General features: G+C 44.9%; 1 protein-coding gene across 4 annotated transcripts in view; it reads left to right on the top strand.

Annotated features, from left to right (window-relative positions):
* Positions 1-16,353, top strand: part of Arl3 (ARF like GTPase 3) — a 36,598-nt gene that overhangs the window by 4,681 nt on the left and 15,564 nt on the right. For 3 of the 4 annotated variants that reach the window (XM_087185885.1, XM_004866451.4, XM_021245514.2), the window contains exons 2-3: positions 3,593-3,736; positions 8,838-8,954. In XM_087185885.1, coding sequence (XP_087042011.1) covers positions 3,593-3,736; positions 8,838-8,954 — 261 coding nt within the window. The remainder of the gene's footprint in view (positions 1-3,592; positions 3,737-8,837; positions 8,955-16,353) is intronic. The other variant, XM_021245515.2, reaches the window with a different exon arrangement.

The following is a 16,353-nucleotide window of genomic DNA, read 5'->3' on the forward strand; positions in this document are numbered from 1 at the left end:
GTACCAAAAAAAAAAAAAAAAAATGAATAGAAATTGTTTTTCTCATAATTACTCAATTTAAAATACAATGAGTGTATAAAAACTCTCAGCTTGCAAGTAACAAGAGTTTTTACTTAGTGATTTTTCTTTGCTTTTTCGTACTGGGGATTGAGCTCAGGACCTTCACACTGAGCTACATCCCCACCTCTATTTTCGTTTTTTATTTTGAGACAAGTTCTCACTAAATTGCTGAATTGTTCAAGCTGAGCCGGAATTTGGAAATGCTCCTGCCTCCACCTCCCAGAGTACTGGGATCACCGGATGTACCACCATATCTGGCTCTAATTTAGTGATTCTTTTGTTTTGTTTTGAGAGAGTATCTTGATAGGTAGTCCAGGCTGGCCTCAAACTCATGGTGATCCTCCTGCCTCAGCCTCCTGAGTGCTAGGACTACAGGCGTGTACCACCAATCCTGGCTCCTATAAAATATTTTCAAAGTTTAAAATTAATTAACAGATCCTTCTTCATTACTACACTAGTAGTAATGGTACTAGTAATACTTGTATGTCATTTACTATATTAATTTTATAAAGTCCACCTTTTTTAGGTTTATTGTCAGTAAGGAGACCCTTTCTTTTCATGTCCAATCAGGAACTTAGCATGAGTGCTACAGTGTGTTTTGTGTGGTCTTAGCCTGTTTATATCACTAGGCTGAGGGTATCAGAATGGGTGATTGCAGTACAGGTAATAGAAATCTGGGAGGCTTCTTATAATTTTAGGAGGGAGTGGGTGTCAAAGTATTCAAGGCCCAGGCCGTGGATTTAGCTCTGGTTCTGCTGCCTGCCTCACAAGCGAAAGGTCCTGAGTTGGATCCCTGGTACCAAAAAGAAAAAAAAAAAAAAAAAAACCAGAAAAGCAAAAATATGTTTTACCTGGGCTGAGGATGTAACTCAGCAGCACAGCGCCTGCCTGGCAAGCACAAGGTCCTGAGTTCGATCACTGGTGCCAAATAAATAAATAAATATGTTTTCCCTCAAAAAAAGAAATGTGTGCAGTACTAGCACATGCCTATAATCCCATTTATACTTGGCTAAGGCAGGAGGATCTCTAGTTGGAGGCCAGCCTCTGTGAGTTATCCAAACCCTGTCTCAAAATAAAAAATAAAGAAGGGCTGGGACTGTAGCTCAGTGGTAGAGCATTTGCCTAGCATGCTTGATGCCCAGTATTGCATCAAAGAAAGTCCTGCCCTGTCTCATTTGTTTCAAATCTTTTGGGTCTCTCCTAAATCTTTTGCCATAAAATTTACCTTTCTGTCTTAGGCTAAAGCTTATGTTTTATTGCCGGGAAACCCTGAGACCTAGAGAGGCTAACGTGGTCCTTCCCAGGACAGTGCAGGTCCCACCCCAGCCGAGTAGATGGGGACGCAGACAAGAGGAAGAGGGAGGAGCTCTTGATGATGTGCGTTTGCATGTTATGATCCAAAGGTCCGCTTTTGAGAATTACTTCATAGAAGTATTATTTGATCGTGTGAACAGACTGCTCTGAATTATGGCCTGGTGCACTGCAGAAAACAAATGCAACCATTTTATGTAGTTCTAAGAGGCAGATGGAAGGGATTTCTATTCTGGCTGGGAGATTACCTTATAATATGGCTTTAAAAAAATTTTTTTAATATATGCCTTTTAAACTCTGGAGTTCTTGTCAGGCATTTTGTCTTTTTTTTTTTGGTACCGGGGATCGAACTTGGGTCCTTGCGCAAGTGCAGCAGGTGGCGAAACCACTGAGCTAAATCCCTGGCCCAAATAAATTCCCTGTCTTCATTGTGCTTGAATTTTGGGGGGCGGGGGGGAGGACCAGGGATTGAACTCGGGTCCTTGCGCTTGCGCAGCAGGTGACAAAACCACTGAGCTAAATCCCCGGCCCTGGGGTTCTTGATTCTTGTAGCCACGCCTGACGATTAGACCCAGACTGTCAACTGCAGGACAAAACAAAACTATCAAGTAAAATTTTGGGACTGGGGATTTGACTCAGTGGTAGAACACTTACTTATCATGCATGAGGCCCTGGAACTGAAATAAAGTCCTTTTGTTTTGTTTTGTTTTTTTGTTTTTGAGACAGGTCTCATGTAGTTCAGGCTGTCCTTAAACTTACTGTGTAACCCAGGGTGGCCTTGAACTTGTAGCAGTCTTCCTGTTTCAGCCTCCCCAGTACTGGGATCACAGGCTTGCACCCCTACACCTGGCTGAAATAAAATCTTAAATAGAGAGCTTAGCTCCAAGCTATGTATGTAGTTTTTTGTGTTTTTTGGCATAGCACCTTAAAATCTTACATTAAATTTGGCAGATAATTTTACTTAATTCTACAACTATTATCCAGTTGTTTTGATTTTTTGAGACAGAGTCTCACTATGTAGTCCAGGCTGGCATCAAACTCATAGTGATCCTCCTGCCTCAGCCTCCTGAGGATAGGGATTACATGCATATGCTACCACGCCCAGTTTATTATCTAGTGTTTATCTAATAAGTGCCAGGGTGGAGTACAAAACCAATAATCCTTACCCATAAGAAACTTTACCATAGTAGAGAATCAAAATACAAAAATGAGTTACCCAGTCTGATATGAGTACTCTAGTCCAAGTAGATATGAAGGGCTTTAGAAGCACAGATAGAGGTAGTAGTTCACACTTCAGATTTGTAGTGATTTCTAGACTAGTTTAACAGGAGGAGCAAGAGCAAGCCATGTTGTTATTAATTTTTTGTTAGTGTATATTTGCAGTGCACAGTGTTTGCATTCCTTGTGTGGAGTCGGTACACATGCATAACACATCTCATTTCCGTTTTTATCCCTCCCTTCCTCCCTTCCCCATCCCTTGATACCTTTCCCATCTGATCTGGCTCCCTACCTCCTGTTATCTTTTATTTTGCTCTTTATGTATATGTTGAGTTTTTCAGATGAAACCATAGGATGTTTAAGCTCAAGGGTCTGATATATTTCACTTAACATGGTCTCAAGGTGCGCCATTTTCCTAAAAAGACTCCAGTTTATCCTTCTTGAAAGCCAAGTTGTTGGGGGGGAGGTTTTCTTTGCTTTTTGTTTTTGTTTTTGGGGGTTTTTTTGGTACCGGGAATCGAACTTGGGTCCTTCCGCTTGCGAGGCAGGCGGTGAAACCACTGAGCTAAATCCCCGGCCCTGTTTTTTGTTTTTGAGCGAGGGTCTTCCTATGTAGCCCAGGCTGGCCTTGTACTTGAAGCAACCCTTCTATCAGCCTCCTGAGTGCTGGGATTATAGGGCTGAGCTACTGCACCCAATTTGGGTTTTGTTTTGAGACAGGGTCTCAGTATGCAGCTCAGGCTGGCCTGGAACTCATGGGGATCCTCCTGCCTCAGCCTCCTGAGTGCTAGGACTACAGGTGTGCACCACCATGCCCAGCCTAAAGCCACGTTATTATAACCCCCTGAATTTACCGCAGTGCCGAACTGCTAAAACTTGGAATGAAGAAGTGGAATACACGGCATTAGAGTTGGACAGCAGTAGGAAGGTCTCCATAACCTGGGGCTTTTTCGAGAAGTCATTCTGATGTGCCTAAAAGTGCTGTCTTCCATGGTTGCTCAAGGGCTTACTCTCCATCTTGCGCAAATTGAAGAGTGCACCGGACCAGGAGGTGAGAATCCTCCTCCTCGGTTTGGATAATGCTGGCAAGACCACTCTGCTGAAGCAGCTCGCCTCTGAAGACATCAGCCACATCACACCCACACAGGTGAGCGCTGCCCGGTCCCGACTCTGCACCCCCACAGGCGGAACGGCAGGAAGGACAGGGTGCTGCCGGGTTCTGTGTTTGAGAACAGACAGCAGTCTCAAAACAGCAGAGCTCCAGTGTACGTGAAGAGTTGTCAGCTGGGTGTTTTGAAAGTAGCCAAATTCACAGAGGCAGAAAGAAGTTGCTGGTGCCCGGTGGGGCCTGGGGAACTTCATGTACATGATGGTGCCTGGTCAGTTTTGCAAGGTGAAAGCAGTTCTGTAATGAGGCACACTGTGAATATACTCAACACACTGATGCCAGTAACTACACTTTCAGATGGTTAAATGGTAACTTTTATGTCCTGTATTAGCTACCATAGTTAAATATAAAAGTGGGGGTAGGGCTGGGGATTTAGCCCAGTGGTTTCACTGCCTGCTGCGCAAGTGCAAGGTCCCAAGTTTGATCCCCGGTACCAAAAAAAAAAAAGTGGGGGTAGCCGGACATGGGAACACACGCCTGTAATCCCAGCACATTGGAGGCTGAGGCTGGAGGATCGTTGCAGTTTGGAGGGGCTACATAGTGAGTTCAAGACTAGCCCCAACTACATGGCAAGACCCTGTCTCAAAAATCCAAATAAAGGGCCAGGGACTTAGCTCAGTGGTGCCATCTCCTGCCTCACAAGTGCAAGGTCCCGAGTTTGATCCCCGGTACCAAAATTAAAAACAAAAATCCAAATAAATAAATGGAGGTGTGACAGCCTCACATCAGCTTTTTTTTTTTTTTTTCAGTGCTAGGGATTGAACTCAGCCTCACACATTAGGCAAGCACTCTACCATTGAGCTACACCCCCAGAACTATATATTCGTTTTAAAAATAGGGCTAAGGGTATAGCTCAGTGGTAGAGTGCTTGACTAACATGCTCAAGCCCCTGGGCACCAAAAAAAAAAAAAAACCTTTATCTTCTCTGATTATGAAGTTACAGACAAAGTATAAAAGAAAAGACTAAAACTTTTCCTGGAAAAAAATAAAATGTTTCCTGGGAACAACTGTTAATATTTTAGTGTGTTTCTCAGACTTAATATATACAGATATGTATCATTTTAAAATTAAAAACAATCACCTATCTTTTTTTTTTTTTTGTACTGGGGATCGAACTCGGGACCTTGTGCTTTCAAGGTAGGTGGCAGCACCACTGACCCAAGTCCCCAGCCCAGTCACCTATCTTTTATTTATTTATTTATTTTGTACCTGGGATCGAACTCGGGTCCTTGCGCTTGCGCAGCAGGCAGTGAAACCACTGAGCTAAATCCCCAGCCCTCACCTATCTTTTAAAATCCAACCTCATCCACTTTTTCTTTCCTGAGGCCAACAAGCAAAATGCAAAGGATAAGGCAATTCGGTGCCCCAGATGGAGTCTTGGTTGGAAGGCCTTCAGTAGGCTTTTTTCTTTCCCACAGTACTGGAGATTGAAGCCAGAAACCTGAACATGCCAAGCAAATTCTCTGCCCCTGAGCTACATGCCTGGTCCTTCTTTAAATCTTATTTTGAAGCTAAGCGTGATGGCGCACATCTGTAATCCCAGCACTCTGGGTGGCTGAGGCAGGAAGACTACAAATTCAAGCTTAACCTATACAATTTAGCAATTTAGTGAGACCTTGTCTAAAAATTTAAAAACAAAATAGGGCTAGGGATGTAGCTCAGTGCAAAGATCCTGGGTTCAGTCCCCAGTAGTGAAAAAAATATATATATAAAAAACTTGAGGCAGGGTTTTACTAAATTGTCCAAGCTGGCCTCAAACTTGCAGTCCTCCTTATCTCTGCCTTCTGAGCAACTGGGATTGTAGGGTGTTTTTTTTTTCCTGGTTTTTTGAGACTGTCTTGCTATGTAGCCTAGGCTGACCTCAAACTTGCAGTGATCCTCCTGCCTCAGCCTCCCAAGTGGTGGGATTACAGGTGTGCACCACCAGGCCCGGCTTTCTATTTATTTTTGAAGAAAACTTTTGTATTTTTGTTTACTAGAAAAAGTAATAGATGCTCATTATAGTAAATTTAGAAAGTGTAAAAAAATAAAGTTGAGAAACTAGAAATCACCAATAATTCCCAGACAGAATCACTGTTAACATTTAGAAATGTATCCATTCAGGTTGGTTTTGTTACTGTTTTTTTGGTATTGCAGATTGAACCCAGGGCCTTCACACTGAGCTGCATCCCTAGCTTTTTGGTGGTGGGAGGGGTGTAGGGTCTCACTAAATAGCTAAATTGCCCTGACTGGGATCAAACTATCCTCCTGCCTCAGCCTCCCTAATACTGAGATTACAGGCTTGTACCACTACACACTGCCTCAGGTATTTTTTTTTCTTATGCTTGCATGTATGTATTTGTGTGTAATGGGTAATTTAAAGTTTTTTTTAAATAGCTCATACAGAATATATATCATCTTTTCACTTAATAATGAGTCATGAACGTCTTTCTGTGTTTTATACATGTAACACTGTAACATCTCTCTAAACACTTATACCCACTCATTACAGTATTTCCTTACAGCAGTTTGCTAGCTTTGCTTTGGTCTGATGACTTATAGAAATTTAAGGCAGTTGACATATATGGCCAAACTCCAGGATACTGCTATCTGTTCCCTGCTTCATTCCAGAAAAGATTTTATATTATTGAGTTCAATACTTAGTACTGTTGGGTGTAGAAAAAGTCATTTTCTCAGCAAGTCACAATGGAGGTGCTTTTCATAAGCTTAAGCCATTTCCCTTTAGAGTTCTTAAACTTCTCACTTGCTGGGTCCCTGGCGTTTTAGAGAGTAGTGAGCATCATGCCAGTCACCCCTGGTGACTGTTCCTCGGGGGAGCTGTGTGGGGAGCAATGCACCATGCCCGCCACTCTGCTTGGACCAGTGCGGGCAAGATGCCAGCACACGCTTGTATCTATGCAGGCACTGCAGAGGCCCTGCGCACCACTGGCTCTGGAAGAAATGTCCAGGGGAGTGGGTAGCGGAGATGGAACCCGCGGCTTCACCCTGAGCTACATCCCCAGCTCTGTTTTTCTTATTCTTAGACAGGGTCTCACTAAGTTGCCCAGGCTGGGCTTGAATTTGTAATCCTCCTGCCTCTTCCTCCTAGAGGAAATGTCTCTCCTACGGTAGCAAACTGTTGATTGGAATTTTAAATCCTGTTTCTCTTTATCTTTCTTGTTTTTTGGGGTTTTTTGGTACCGGACATGGAACTTGGGACCTTGTGCTTGGAACCACTGAGCTAAATCCCCGGTCCTCTCTTTCTTGTAATAAGGTTTTCTTGTTGTTTTCTTTTGTTTTGCTTTTTAGTTCTTGTTCATAAAGTGCCTTCTCTCAGAGCCCCAAAGGTCTTGTTAATTTGTTTCTCTCCAGGCTCACTCCCAGCTGGCCATCCTGATTTGCTTACAGAGTTCCACCTTGAGTTACTGTCCTAAAAAGTTCATCAGGGATACCTACTGCAACTCAGTTTCCAACACCGCTTGTTTGCTGTTTGTCTGTCACTGTCTGTAATGAGGGCTCCACCTCACAGCTGGAGCCTGCTCAAGCCCCAGCCCAGCCCAGCCCAGCCCTCACCTCCAGCGTGCCTCCTTCAGCTCCCTCTTTCTGATTCATCCATGTGAGGACTTTTATTTTGAGCTATGCTTGTGAAGAGTAATCTTCCAGATTTGTAGCCCTTGTCTTTTTATTTATTATTTTAATTTTTGTGATTATGATTTGACACTGTACCTCCTCCACAAATTTTATTTTACATACTCTGATACTCTCTTAAAACTTAAACTTGAACTGCTGAACTTTATTTCCCTAGCACATTAGGGCTAGTATTATTTTCCAGAAATGAGGTACTGTTTCTGGTTTCCTTTTTTGGGGAGGGAGATGTTTTGAGACAGGGTCTTCCTGTGTCATTCAGGCTGGCCTTAAACTCACTGTAGCCCAGGCTAACCTCAAACTCTGGGTGGTCCTCCTGCAGGGCTTATAGGTATGTACCATTATATCTGGCTCTAGTCTCTTTTCAGACTTAGCATTTTAACCCAGGCGTGGTGCTCAAGCCTGTAATCCTAGCACTGGAAGGCTGAGGCAGGAGGATCACTGATACAAATTTGAGGCCACTCCCATGTCTCAAAAAAAAAAAAAATTAGCATTTGAGAATATATACTAAAGCCGCAAAGCAACCATTAAGTAACAAAAATTAAAAGTTACAATCTCAACAGGGCTGAGGATTTAGCTCAGTGGTTCTGCTGCCTGCCTTACAAGCGCAAGGACCGGAGTTGGATCACCCCTACCAAAAAAACCCAGTTACAATCAACAAAATATAAACTTAGCATTTGTTCTTTTTTGTTGTCTTCAGATTTAGCTTTTGTTAGTTCCATGTAATGTTCTGTTAATGTCCTGTTAAATTAGTCTATGGATTTATGAGGGTATGTGACCTATGTTGATCACAGGCATTCTCACGTACCAATCACATGTATGATGCACATTTGTATTTTATATATATTATATATAGATACAGGGGGTTTTTTTGGTACCAGGGATCGAACTCACGTCCTTGCACTTGTGCAGCAGGCGGCGAAACCACTGAGCTAAATCCCCAGCCCATAGATACAGTTCTTTTCCTTGTGGTGTCAAGGGTCAGGGCCTCATTCATCCGAGGCAAGTGCTGTACTCTGAGCTACATCTCCAACCCTTGTATATTTTTTCCATCATAGAAAAACATGTTAGCCCTGTCATTACCAACATTGACTATATCCTGAATGAAAGAAGCTCGTATAAACATGTTTTCTTCCCTGTCACAGTGTGCATTTTCAGTATCAGCAGCCTCACCTCTGAGGCTGGGTGGCAGAGGACTGTCCCAGTGTGCACAAGGCCCTGGGTTCCATCTCCAGCACCACAAAAGAAGTAGTACGTCTGGCAAACCAGTGCTTCAGGATTAATTTAAACATAGCTATTAGGGGCTGGGATGTAGCTCCGTGGTAGAGTGTGTACTTAGCATCCGCAAGACCCTGGGTTTAATCCCCCCCACACACACACACAACACACACATCCCTATTAAAATTACCAGAAAAAAATAAATAAAACTTGGTATTTTTGCCTTTGTCTGTTTCAGGGTTTTAACATCAAAAGTGTACAATCACAGGGTTTTAAACTGAATGTATGGGACATTGGTGGACAGAGGAAAATCAGACCATACTGGAGGAATTATTTTGAAAATACAGATATTCTTGTAAGTATGCTTTCTGATGTGCTAATTCGTGGTCCTTTTTTTGCGATGTTAGGAGCATTGACACCAAGATCCTTCTTGTCAGTGAGTCCGTTGCCACATTAATTGCCGAGTTACAGGCCGGCAGAAGGCTGCAGATTGTGGAAGAGAAAAATTTCTGCATGAAGTGTTTTCCTATCGCTGGGTTACAATGTTGCACCCACATCCACTTTGGCAAAATAAAGTGCTCTCACCGGAGTTATTTGAATGGCAGAAGGGAAGTCAGGAGGTCATGGGCTGACACTGTGAGACTGTGGGAAAGGTTTCCCAAGACTGTCTGAAGTAGGGGAAGCTGCCTCGTGCTGGGGATTCCCTGCCTCAGGTGGCATTCATTCAGCAGAACCTAGAGGGGTCTCACAAACTTGGACGGTGAAAAAAGGAAAATGTGTGTTGTTTTCCCTACCTCTAACTGAAAGATTGTTTTTACTTCAGTTATGAGGTAGGCAATAACTGCAGGACATGAGCCAGGAGCCATGTCTGTCCTCACTGTGTTGCTAAAAGCTTCTCTCTCCGGTTGTTTCCTGTGTGTCTCACGTGGGTCATTCCTATCTACAAGCTCGTGTTCTCATTTAAAAAACAAAAAACAGCTGAGCATGGTGACATAGGCCTTTGGGGAAAAAAAGCAGTGAATAAAATGAAAGACAACACCACCGCCTGCCTCGCCAAGTGTAAGGTCCCGAGTTTGATCCCTGGTACCAATAAAACAAAACAAAAGGCAACAACTGTTCTCTTGCTGTTAGGTCCCCCTCTGGACGCTGTCCCATTCCCCAAGCTCCCTCCACAGTAACACTTGAGTTTCCTTCCCACTCTCACTCTTCCCTCGGTCAGGCTTGCCAGCAGCGCCCTTCCTAGTCCAGGGCTTGCCATCCGGCATGCACCTCCTCGGCCTGCCCATTCCAGCACGGTTATCGGAGCAGTCTCTTAAATGTGTCCTTGAAATGTCATCTTTCTTGGCCTTCCAGGTACCATTCCATCTGTTGTTTTTGTTTTTTTGTGGTACCGGAGATCGAACTCAGGACCTTTCGCTTGCGCAGCAGGTGTGGTCCATCCTTATTTTCCTCCTCAAGCTCCACTGCTTTTTTTTAAAAGAATCTCCTGCTTGGGGTGGGGATTTAGCTCACTCGTTTCGCCACCTGCTGCACAAATGCAAGGCCCTGAGTTCGATCCCCAGTACCAAAAAAAAAAAAAAAAATATCCTGCCATGGTTTAGATCAGAGATGTCCCCTGTGTTACAGTGTTACAGCCTTGGTCTTCAGCTTGGTGCTGTTGGGAGATTGTGAATCTGTAAGGTCTAATGTGAGATTTAAAGTCACTGGGAGATCTCAGAGAGGATCTCTCTCTCTCTCTCTCTCTCTCTCTCTCTCTGTGTGTGTGTGTGTGTGTGTGTGTGTGTGTCTGTCTGTCTCTGTCTCTCTGAAAACAGGGTCTCACTTTGTAGTTCAGCCTGGCCTTGAACTCATGGCAATCTTTCTGCCTCAGCCTCTGAGTGCTGGGATTACAGGCCTTCACCACTGCGCCCGGCTTCTTTCTCTTTTGGTGCCCGGGCTGTGACTTGGACGGTGTTTCTGTCACACACAGCCCGCTGTGTTGTGGTGCCTTGCTTATGCCCAGGAGTAACAGCCAATGGACCATGGCCTGAAACCTGAGCCAAAATAAACCTTTTCTCTTCATAAATCTTTCTCTTGTTTATCTCTGTAATTTGTTAGAGGAATGGAAAGCTGAGTAATGCATCTCCCAACCTCCAAATGTTGGGACGCCCCAGGTCTCAGCCCTTGTATTTTTCTGCTCTGAGCCACTGCTTCGGCGACCTCAGACAGCTCAGGGCTGTGTTTTCCACCCCCGCACTGTCACCTCCAGCCTGCACTCACTGAGCTCCGGTCATGCAGAGCCAGCTGCCTGTTTGACACCCCCTTCCGTGCTAGAAAGCCCTGGACTGCAGCATATCCCAAACCAAACTCCTGACTCCATGCATTTCCACCAGGCTGCCCTCCTCTCCTGCTGAGAAAGCGGCAGTCCTGTCACCCAGAACTATGGTCATCTTTGGCGCCTTTCCCCGCTTCTTACATCATCCATCAGCAAATCCTATTCCTTGTCCCTCGGAGCATTTCTAGAGCATGACCACTTTTCTCCACTGCCACTCCTGCCATGTAGTTATGGCAGAGTCCTGTCGTATCTCATAATCGTCCCCTTCCTGCTGTCCTTGCCCCCAAACCCCTTCCTCAGTGGTGTTGCCACAGTGACCGTGTTAGAATCGTAAGTTCCCAACTCAGAGTAACAGCCAGGGTTCTCACAGGGGCTGTGAGGCGCTCTGTAGTCTGACACTTTTACTGTACCAGCGTGTGTCCAAGGTACATAGTGGTTCCATTCAGCTGGGGACTTGTACTCTACAGAGCGCATCCTGATCATAAGAACTCAAAAGCCAACAAACAACCTGATTTTTTAAGTGAACAAAAGGTCCGAGTGGAAACCTCACCCTAGAAGATATGCAGATGGCAGATAAGCCTGTGAGAATGTGCTTAGCCTCACACCGTTAGGGGATTTTGGCTTACAACAACAGCGAGATGCCACTACATACCTACAAGAATGGCTAAAATCCAAAACCCAGACAACCCCAAGTGCTAGTGAGGACTCAGCAGTAGGAAACTCACCGCCGTTGCTGGAGGGAGCACAGGGTGCACAGCTGCGTTGGAAGACAGCTGGCAGTTTCCTACAAAGTGAAACAGTACTGTGCAATCTAGGAATTCTCCAAAAGTACCCAGCCAATTAGGTAAAAACTTAGGTTCTGCACAGAATCCTGCCTCTGAATGTTTGTAGCTGCTTTATTCCTAGTTGCCAAAAATTGGAAGCCACCAAGGTGCTCTTCAGTAGGTGAATGGAGAGGCAAACTGTGCTACACCCATTTAATGTACTACTATTCAGTGATAAAATTAGTTGTCGCTGGGATGGTGGCACCCGCCTGTAACCCCAGCTACTCAGGAGGCTGAGACAGGAGGATCAAAAGTTCAACCCTAGGCTGGGCAATTTAGTGAGATCCTGTCTCAGAATAAAATTTTAAAAGGCTTATAATTCAGTGTTAGAACACTTACCTAGTATATGTGAGGCCCTGGGTTCGATACCAGTACTACAAGAAAACAGAAAATTATCAAAGTACTGAAAGACATAGCAGAACCTTGAATCCATATTGCTAGTTAAAGAAGTCACTCTGAAAAGGACACATACAGTTTTTCCAGTTAAAGGATTTTGTGTGTTTGTCGTGCTGGAGATTGAACTGAGGGTCCCGCACATGCTAGGTAAGTGCTCTGCCACTGAGCTACATCCCCAGCCCAGAATCTACTGAACTTGGAAATACGAAGAATGAATCAGGTGTTTCAATATTGGTTAATTACAGCAGTTTTCAGCACTGAGAATTGAACCTGGAGCTTTTGCATTGAGCTGCATTTCCAGCTCTCTTTTCATGTTTTTATTTTGAGACAGGATCCTGATAAGTCACTAAGTTAGCCAGGCTGGACTTAAACTTTTGATCCTCCTGCCTCAGCCTCCCAGAATGCTGGAATTATGGTGTGTACCACACCTGGCTAATTAAAACAAATTACCACACTGATGCAAGATGTTGCTAGAGGAAACTGTTTAGGGTAAAGGTAGAGATGGAGTAGGTGTAAGGAACTCTTGTTTTATCTACTCGGTTATTCTGTAAACCTAAAACTAAAAAATACTCAACAGGAGGCTGAGGCAGGAGAATTGCTACAGGTTTGAGGCCAGCCTGGCTAATAGTGCATTCAAGGCGACCCTGAACTACATAGCAATAATCTGTCTCCCAAAAATTTTAAAAATGAAAAAGTAAAGTTTATTTATTTATTTTTTTTTTTGGTGCCAGGGATCGAACTCAGGGCCTTGTGCTTGTGAGGCAGGCACTGGAACCACTGAGCTAAATCCCTGGCCCAAAGCTTATTAATTTTTGAAAGGTGTAGATTCCCTTTAAAGAGTTTGAAAAAGGTGTCTAGGAGAAAACATTGCTATCTGTTCATCTGCCAGGTTAAGGTCCTTTGAAAGATATACCCAGAGGTGGAGGCAGGAGGATCACCATGAGTTTGAGGCCAGCCTGAACTATACAGTGAGACCCTGTCTCAAAAAGCCAAAAAAAAAAAAAAAGACCCAAAGAAGAGCAGTTTGTAAGGACATTGTGATCCTGAGGGTTCGTAAGGTACTTTCTGGTCTACAGTAAGAGCATTTTATTTTATTTTTATTTATTTATTTATTTATTTTTTTGGTACCCGGGATCAAACTCGGGTCCTTCTGCTTGCAAGACAGGCGGCGGAACCACTGAGCTAAATCCCCAGCCCAAGTAAGGGTGTTTTAAATCACAAGCTGTAACAACATCCAGAGGGCAGGCTGTGAGTACTGCATTGGCATAAACCCCAGATCCTACCTTCTCAGCAGCCGAGAATGCCCGGAATTCACCCAGTCTCGGCGAGGCAGCCACACTAGCACAAGGTGATATTGGGGCTTCGAGCCAGCCTCATTATTCCCAGTGCCATCTGAGACTGAACAGTTCCCGGAAGCAGCTGAGGCCCAGGGCTGGATTCTAAGGCCTCTGGCCTCTGAGTGCTGCTGCCTGTTGGCAGGCCCTGGAGCGGCGGTGCTGAGGGTCTGTGTGTGCCCGAGCTTACTGTCCCCCCACCCCCCATTGTCATAAGTTGAGAAGACCCATTACCCTGTGCTCCACACTGCTGCGGGAGCGGGATCCAGCTGGACACGTTGCAGGGCCCGCTTGAATCCGAAGTTCCCTCAAGAGCAGAGGCCACCTCTTGCTGTAGCGCCAAAGTGGACAGATTGACCCAGCCTCTGCCTGTCTGTGAAGCCTTTGAGCTAGAGAGCTTTTTACATTTTTCAGTGATTGGAAAAGAAATGAAAGAATAATATTTTGTGACATGTGAAAGTTATATGTTATGTATGAAATCTGACTTCAGTGTCCACAAATAGAATCCTGTTGGGACCCAGCACACACGCATGTTTATAGGTCCCTGCGGCTGCTTCTCACGCCCCGGCGGCATCGCTAGTTGCGAATGAGATCTTACAGCCACAAGCATAAAGTGTTCGCACCGACTGTCTGAAAAGGTTTGCCTTCCCCTGCTTTATAGCACCGAACGTCCTCAAGTGGTTGAAAGAGTTGGGGTAACCTGTGAAGTGTCAGCTATCCTCAGGGAGGGTCACGCTGAGAACGTCTCGCTCAGCTTTATTAACTTGGGGGAAGTGACTAAGAAGTAAAACCGTAGGCGTGATAGAAGGGTGAGGACGGGTACCTTCCAGTCCTCATCAGGCCAGGGCGGAATAATGGCCTCACCAGAGCTGCTCGCAGAGCACCCGAGAGGCCTGCAGCGATCGCAGTAACGTTTCTCAAGGTGTATCTGTGTTACTGTGAACTCCATTCACATTAGTACTGTCAGGTTAGTATTTAAACGTAAACAGAGTGACTTGGTCATTTTCATATTCAAAATAGAGGACATCATCAACATGGTGGCACATACCCGGCACGCCAGTACACTGGGAGGCTGATGCAAGAGGGTCATGAGTTCGAGCCCAGCCTGGGTGACCTAGTGAGACCCTGTCTCAGAATAAAAAAGGGCTGGAGATGTAGCTGTAGCTCAGTGCAAGGACCATGGGTTCAATCCCCACCACCACAAAGTAATAGTAAATAAAAGACATCAAGTAAGATCCATTCTAGACATTAAAATAACCATCTCTGCTATTTCCACGGTGCTGCTCCCATGCAGGCACTGTGAGCCGTTAGGAGGAGCTCCAGTAATGAGCCGGCAGCGATCCAGACACGGAATGTGCTCCTCCCATTCTTAGACCTCCTGCAGCCATCAGTGGGCCTCGGAGAGAAACCCCAGGAGCAGTAAGAGGCCAGGAGGTGGCAGCAGACGGGAGGCTACACAAGGCAGGTCACACTCCAGTGAGCCCCAGCTGCCCAGGCGCTGCTCAAGGGAAGCCCTCTGTCTCCCTCATTTCTGTCGGCACCCATTTGCAGTGCACAGCAGTTGCATTCATTGTGGGGAGTTGGTGCGGGTACAGGCATGTGTCACCTCGTCTGGCAAGCAAGGGAAACGCCTTCCCTTGCCAGGCATGTTAGCACACGCCTGTGACCTTAACCTCTGAGGCTGAGGCATGAGGCTCGCATGTTTTGAGCCCAGCTGCCTGCCTAAATCACCATTCTGAGTGCCATGGATTATAACATCACTTTAGAATACGTTTTATGGCTTGATTTTTAAAGGAGTATATTGTTTTAAAATCAGAACCATAACAAATGTTTAACTTCTGGTATCTTTCCAAAGACCAGAAAATTTTTGATTATTAGTTTCAAGTAACTTTCTATATTATTTTATTTTGCATTTCTGTGTGTGAACCCGGGGCCTCTTGTATATGAGGCAAGCACTTCTCTACTGAACTACATCCCCTAGACCTTTTTTATTTATTTATTTTTTGGTACCAGGTATCAAATTCAGGACCTTGTGCTTGCAAGGCAGGCACTGCACCACTGCACCACTTATAGCGCCAGCCCCTCTTTTTAAATTTTATTTTGAGATACAGTCCCACTAAGTTGCCCAGGCTGAGCTGGAACTTCCAATCGTCCTGCCTCAGCCTCCCAAGTAGCTGGGATTACAGATGTGAAACACCTCACCCAGGCTTTATGTTTTTCATGACAAGATTAACCAATCACTGTGCTGTTTAAAAACAGCAACCATAACAACTATCCTGATCTTTCACTTCTGGGACTCCTACATGGAGAAGCTGGGCCGCTGGGTGAGCAACCAGAAGAGTTTGCCTCTGGGTTGTGGAATCACCAGAGACAGGTCTGTCTGTGACTTTTCATTTAGCTCCTTTCTTAAGAAAGAAATGGGCAGTGGTATAGACTTAGTTGTAAAATTATTATATAGTGATTTTCAAATTGTAAGCAAGTCACTTGACATAAATACTAAATTAGAGGACGAATGTATGTGCAGGGAAATCCTCCTTTTGAATCATAGTGGAAATGTTTCCTATGAAGATTCATGTCAAAGCAATAAACCAATAATTATGAATAAAGAAGAAAGCTTTCTCATCATGGCCTTCAGCCTCTGGATTCTCAGGTATCTGCCCACCTTTTTCTCTACACAGAACTCTTTCCACTCTGCCGTCCTCTCCTGGTTTTCATTACGTAGATGGTCTGCTCTTTCTTCCCTCGCCTTTATCTCAGACCCTGTGCTCCTGTTTCGGACAGTGACCTGCACACAGTGCCCCAGCGCGCTCTGCAGCCGCCTGGCCCTCCTCCCTCCCTGCCCACTGGAGCCTCCCATGGTGCCTGCTCATCCTCTTGCTCAGCCCC

This window comes from Heterocephalus glaber, unplaced genomic scaffold (assembly GCF_053883595.1).
Source record: "Heterocephalus glaber isolate CG9 unplaced genomic scaffold, H.glaber_assembly_v1.0 deba00001498, whole genome shotgun sequence".
Lineage (NCBI taxonomy): Eukaryota > Metazoa > Chordata > Mammalia > Rodentia > Bathyergidae > Heterocephalus > Heterocephalus glaber.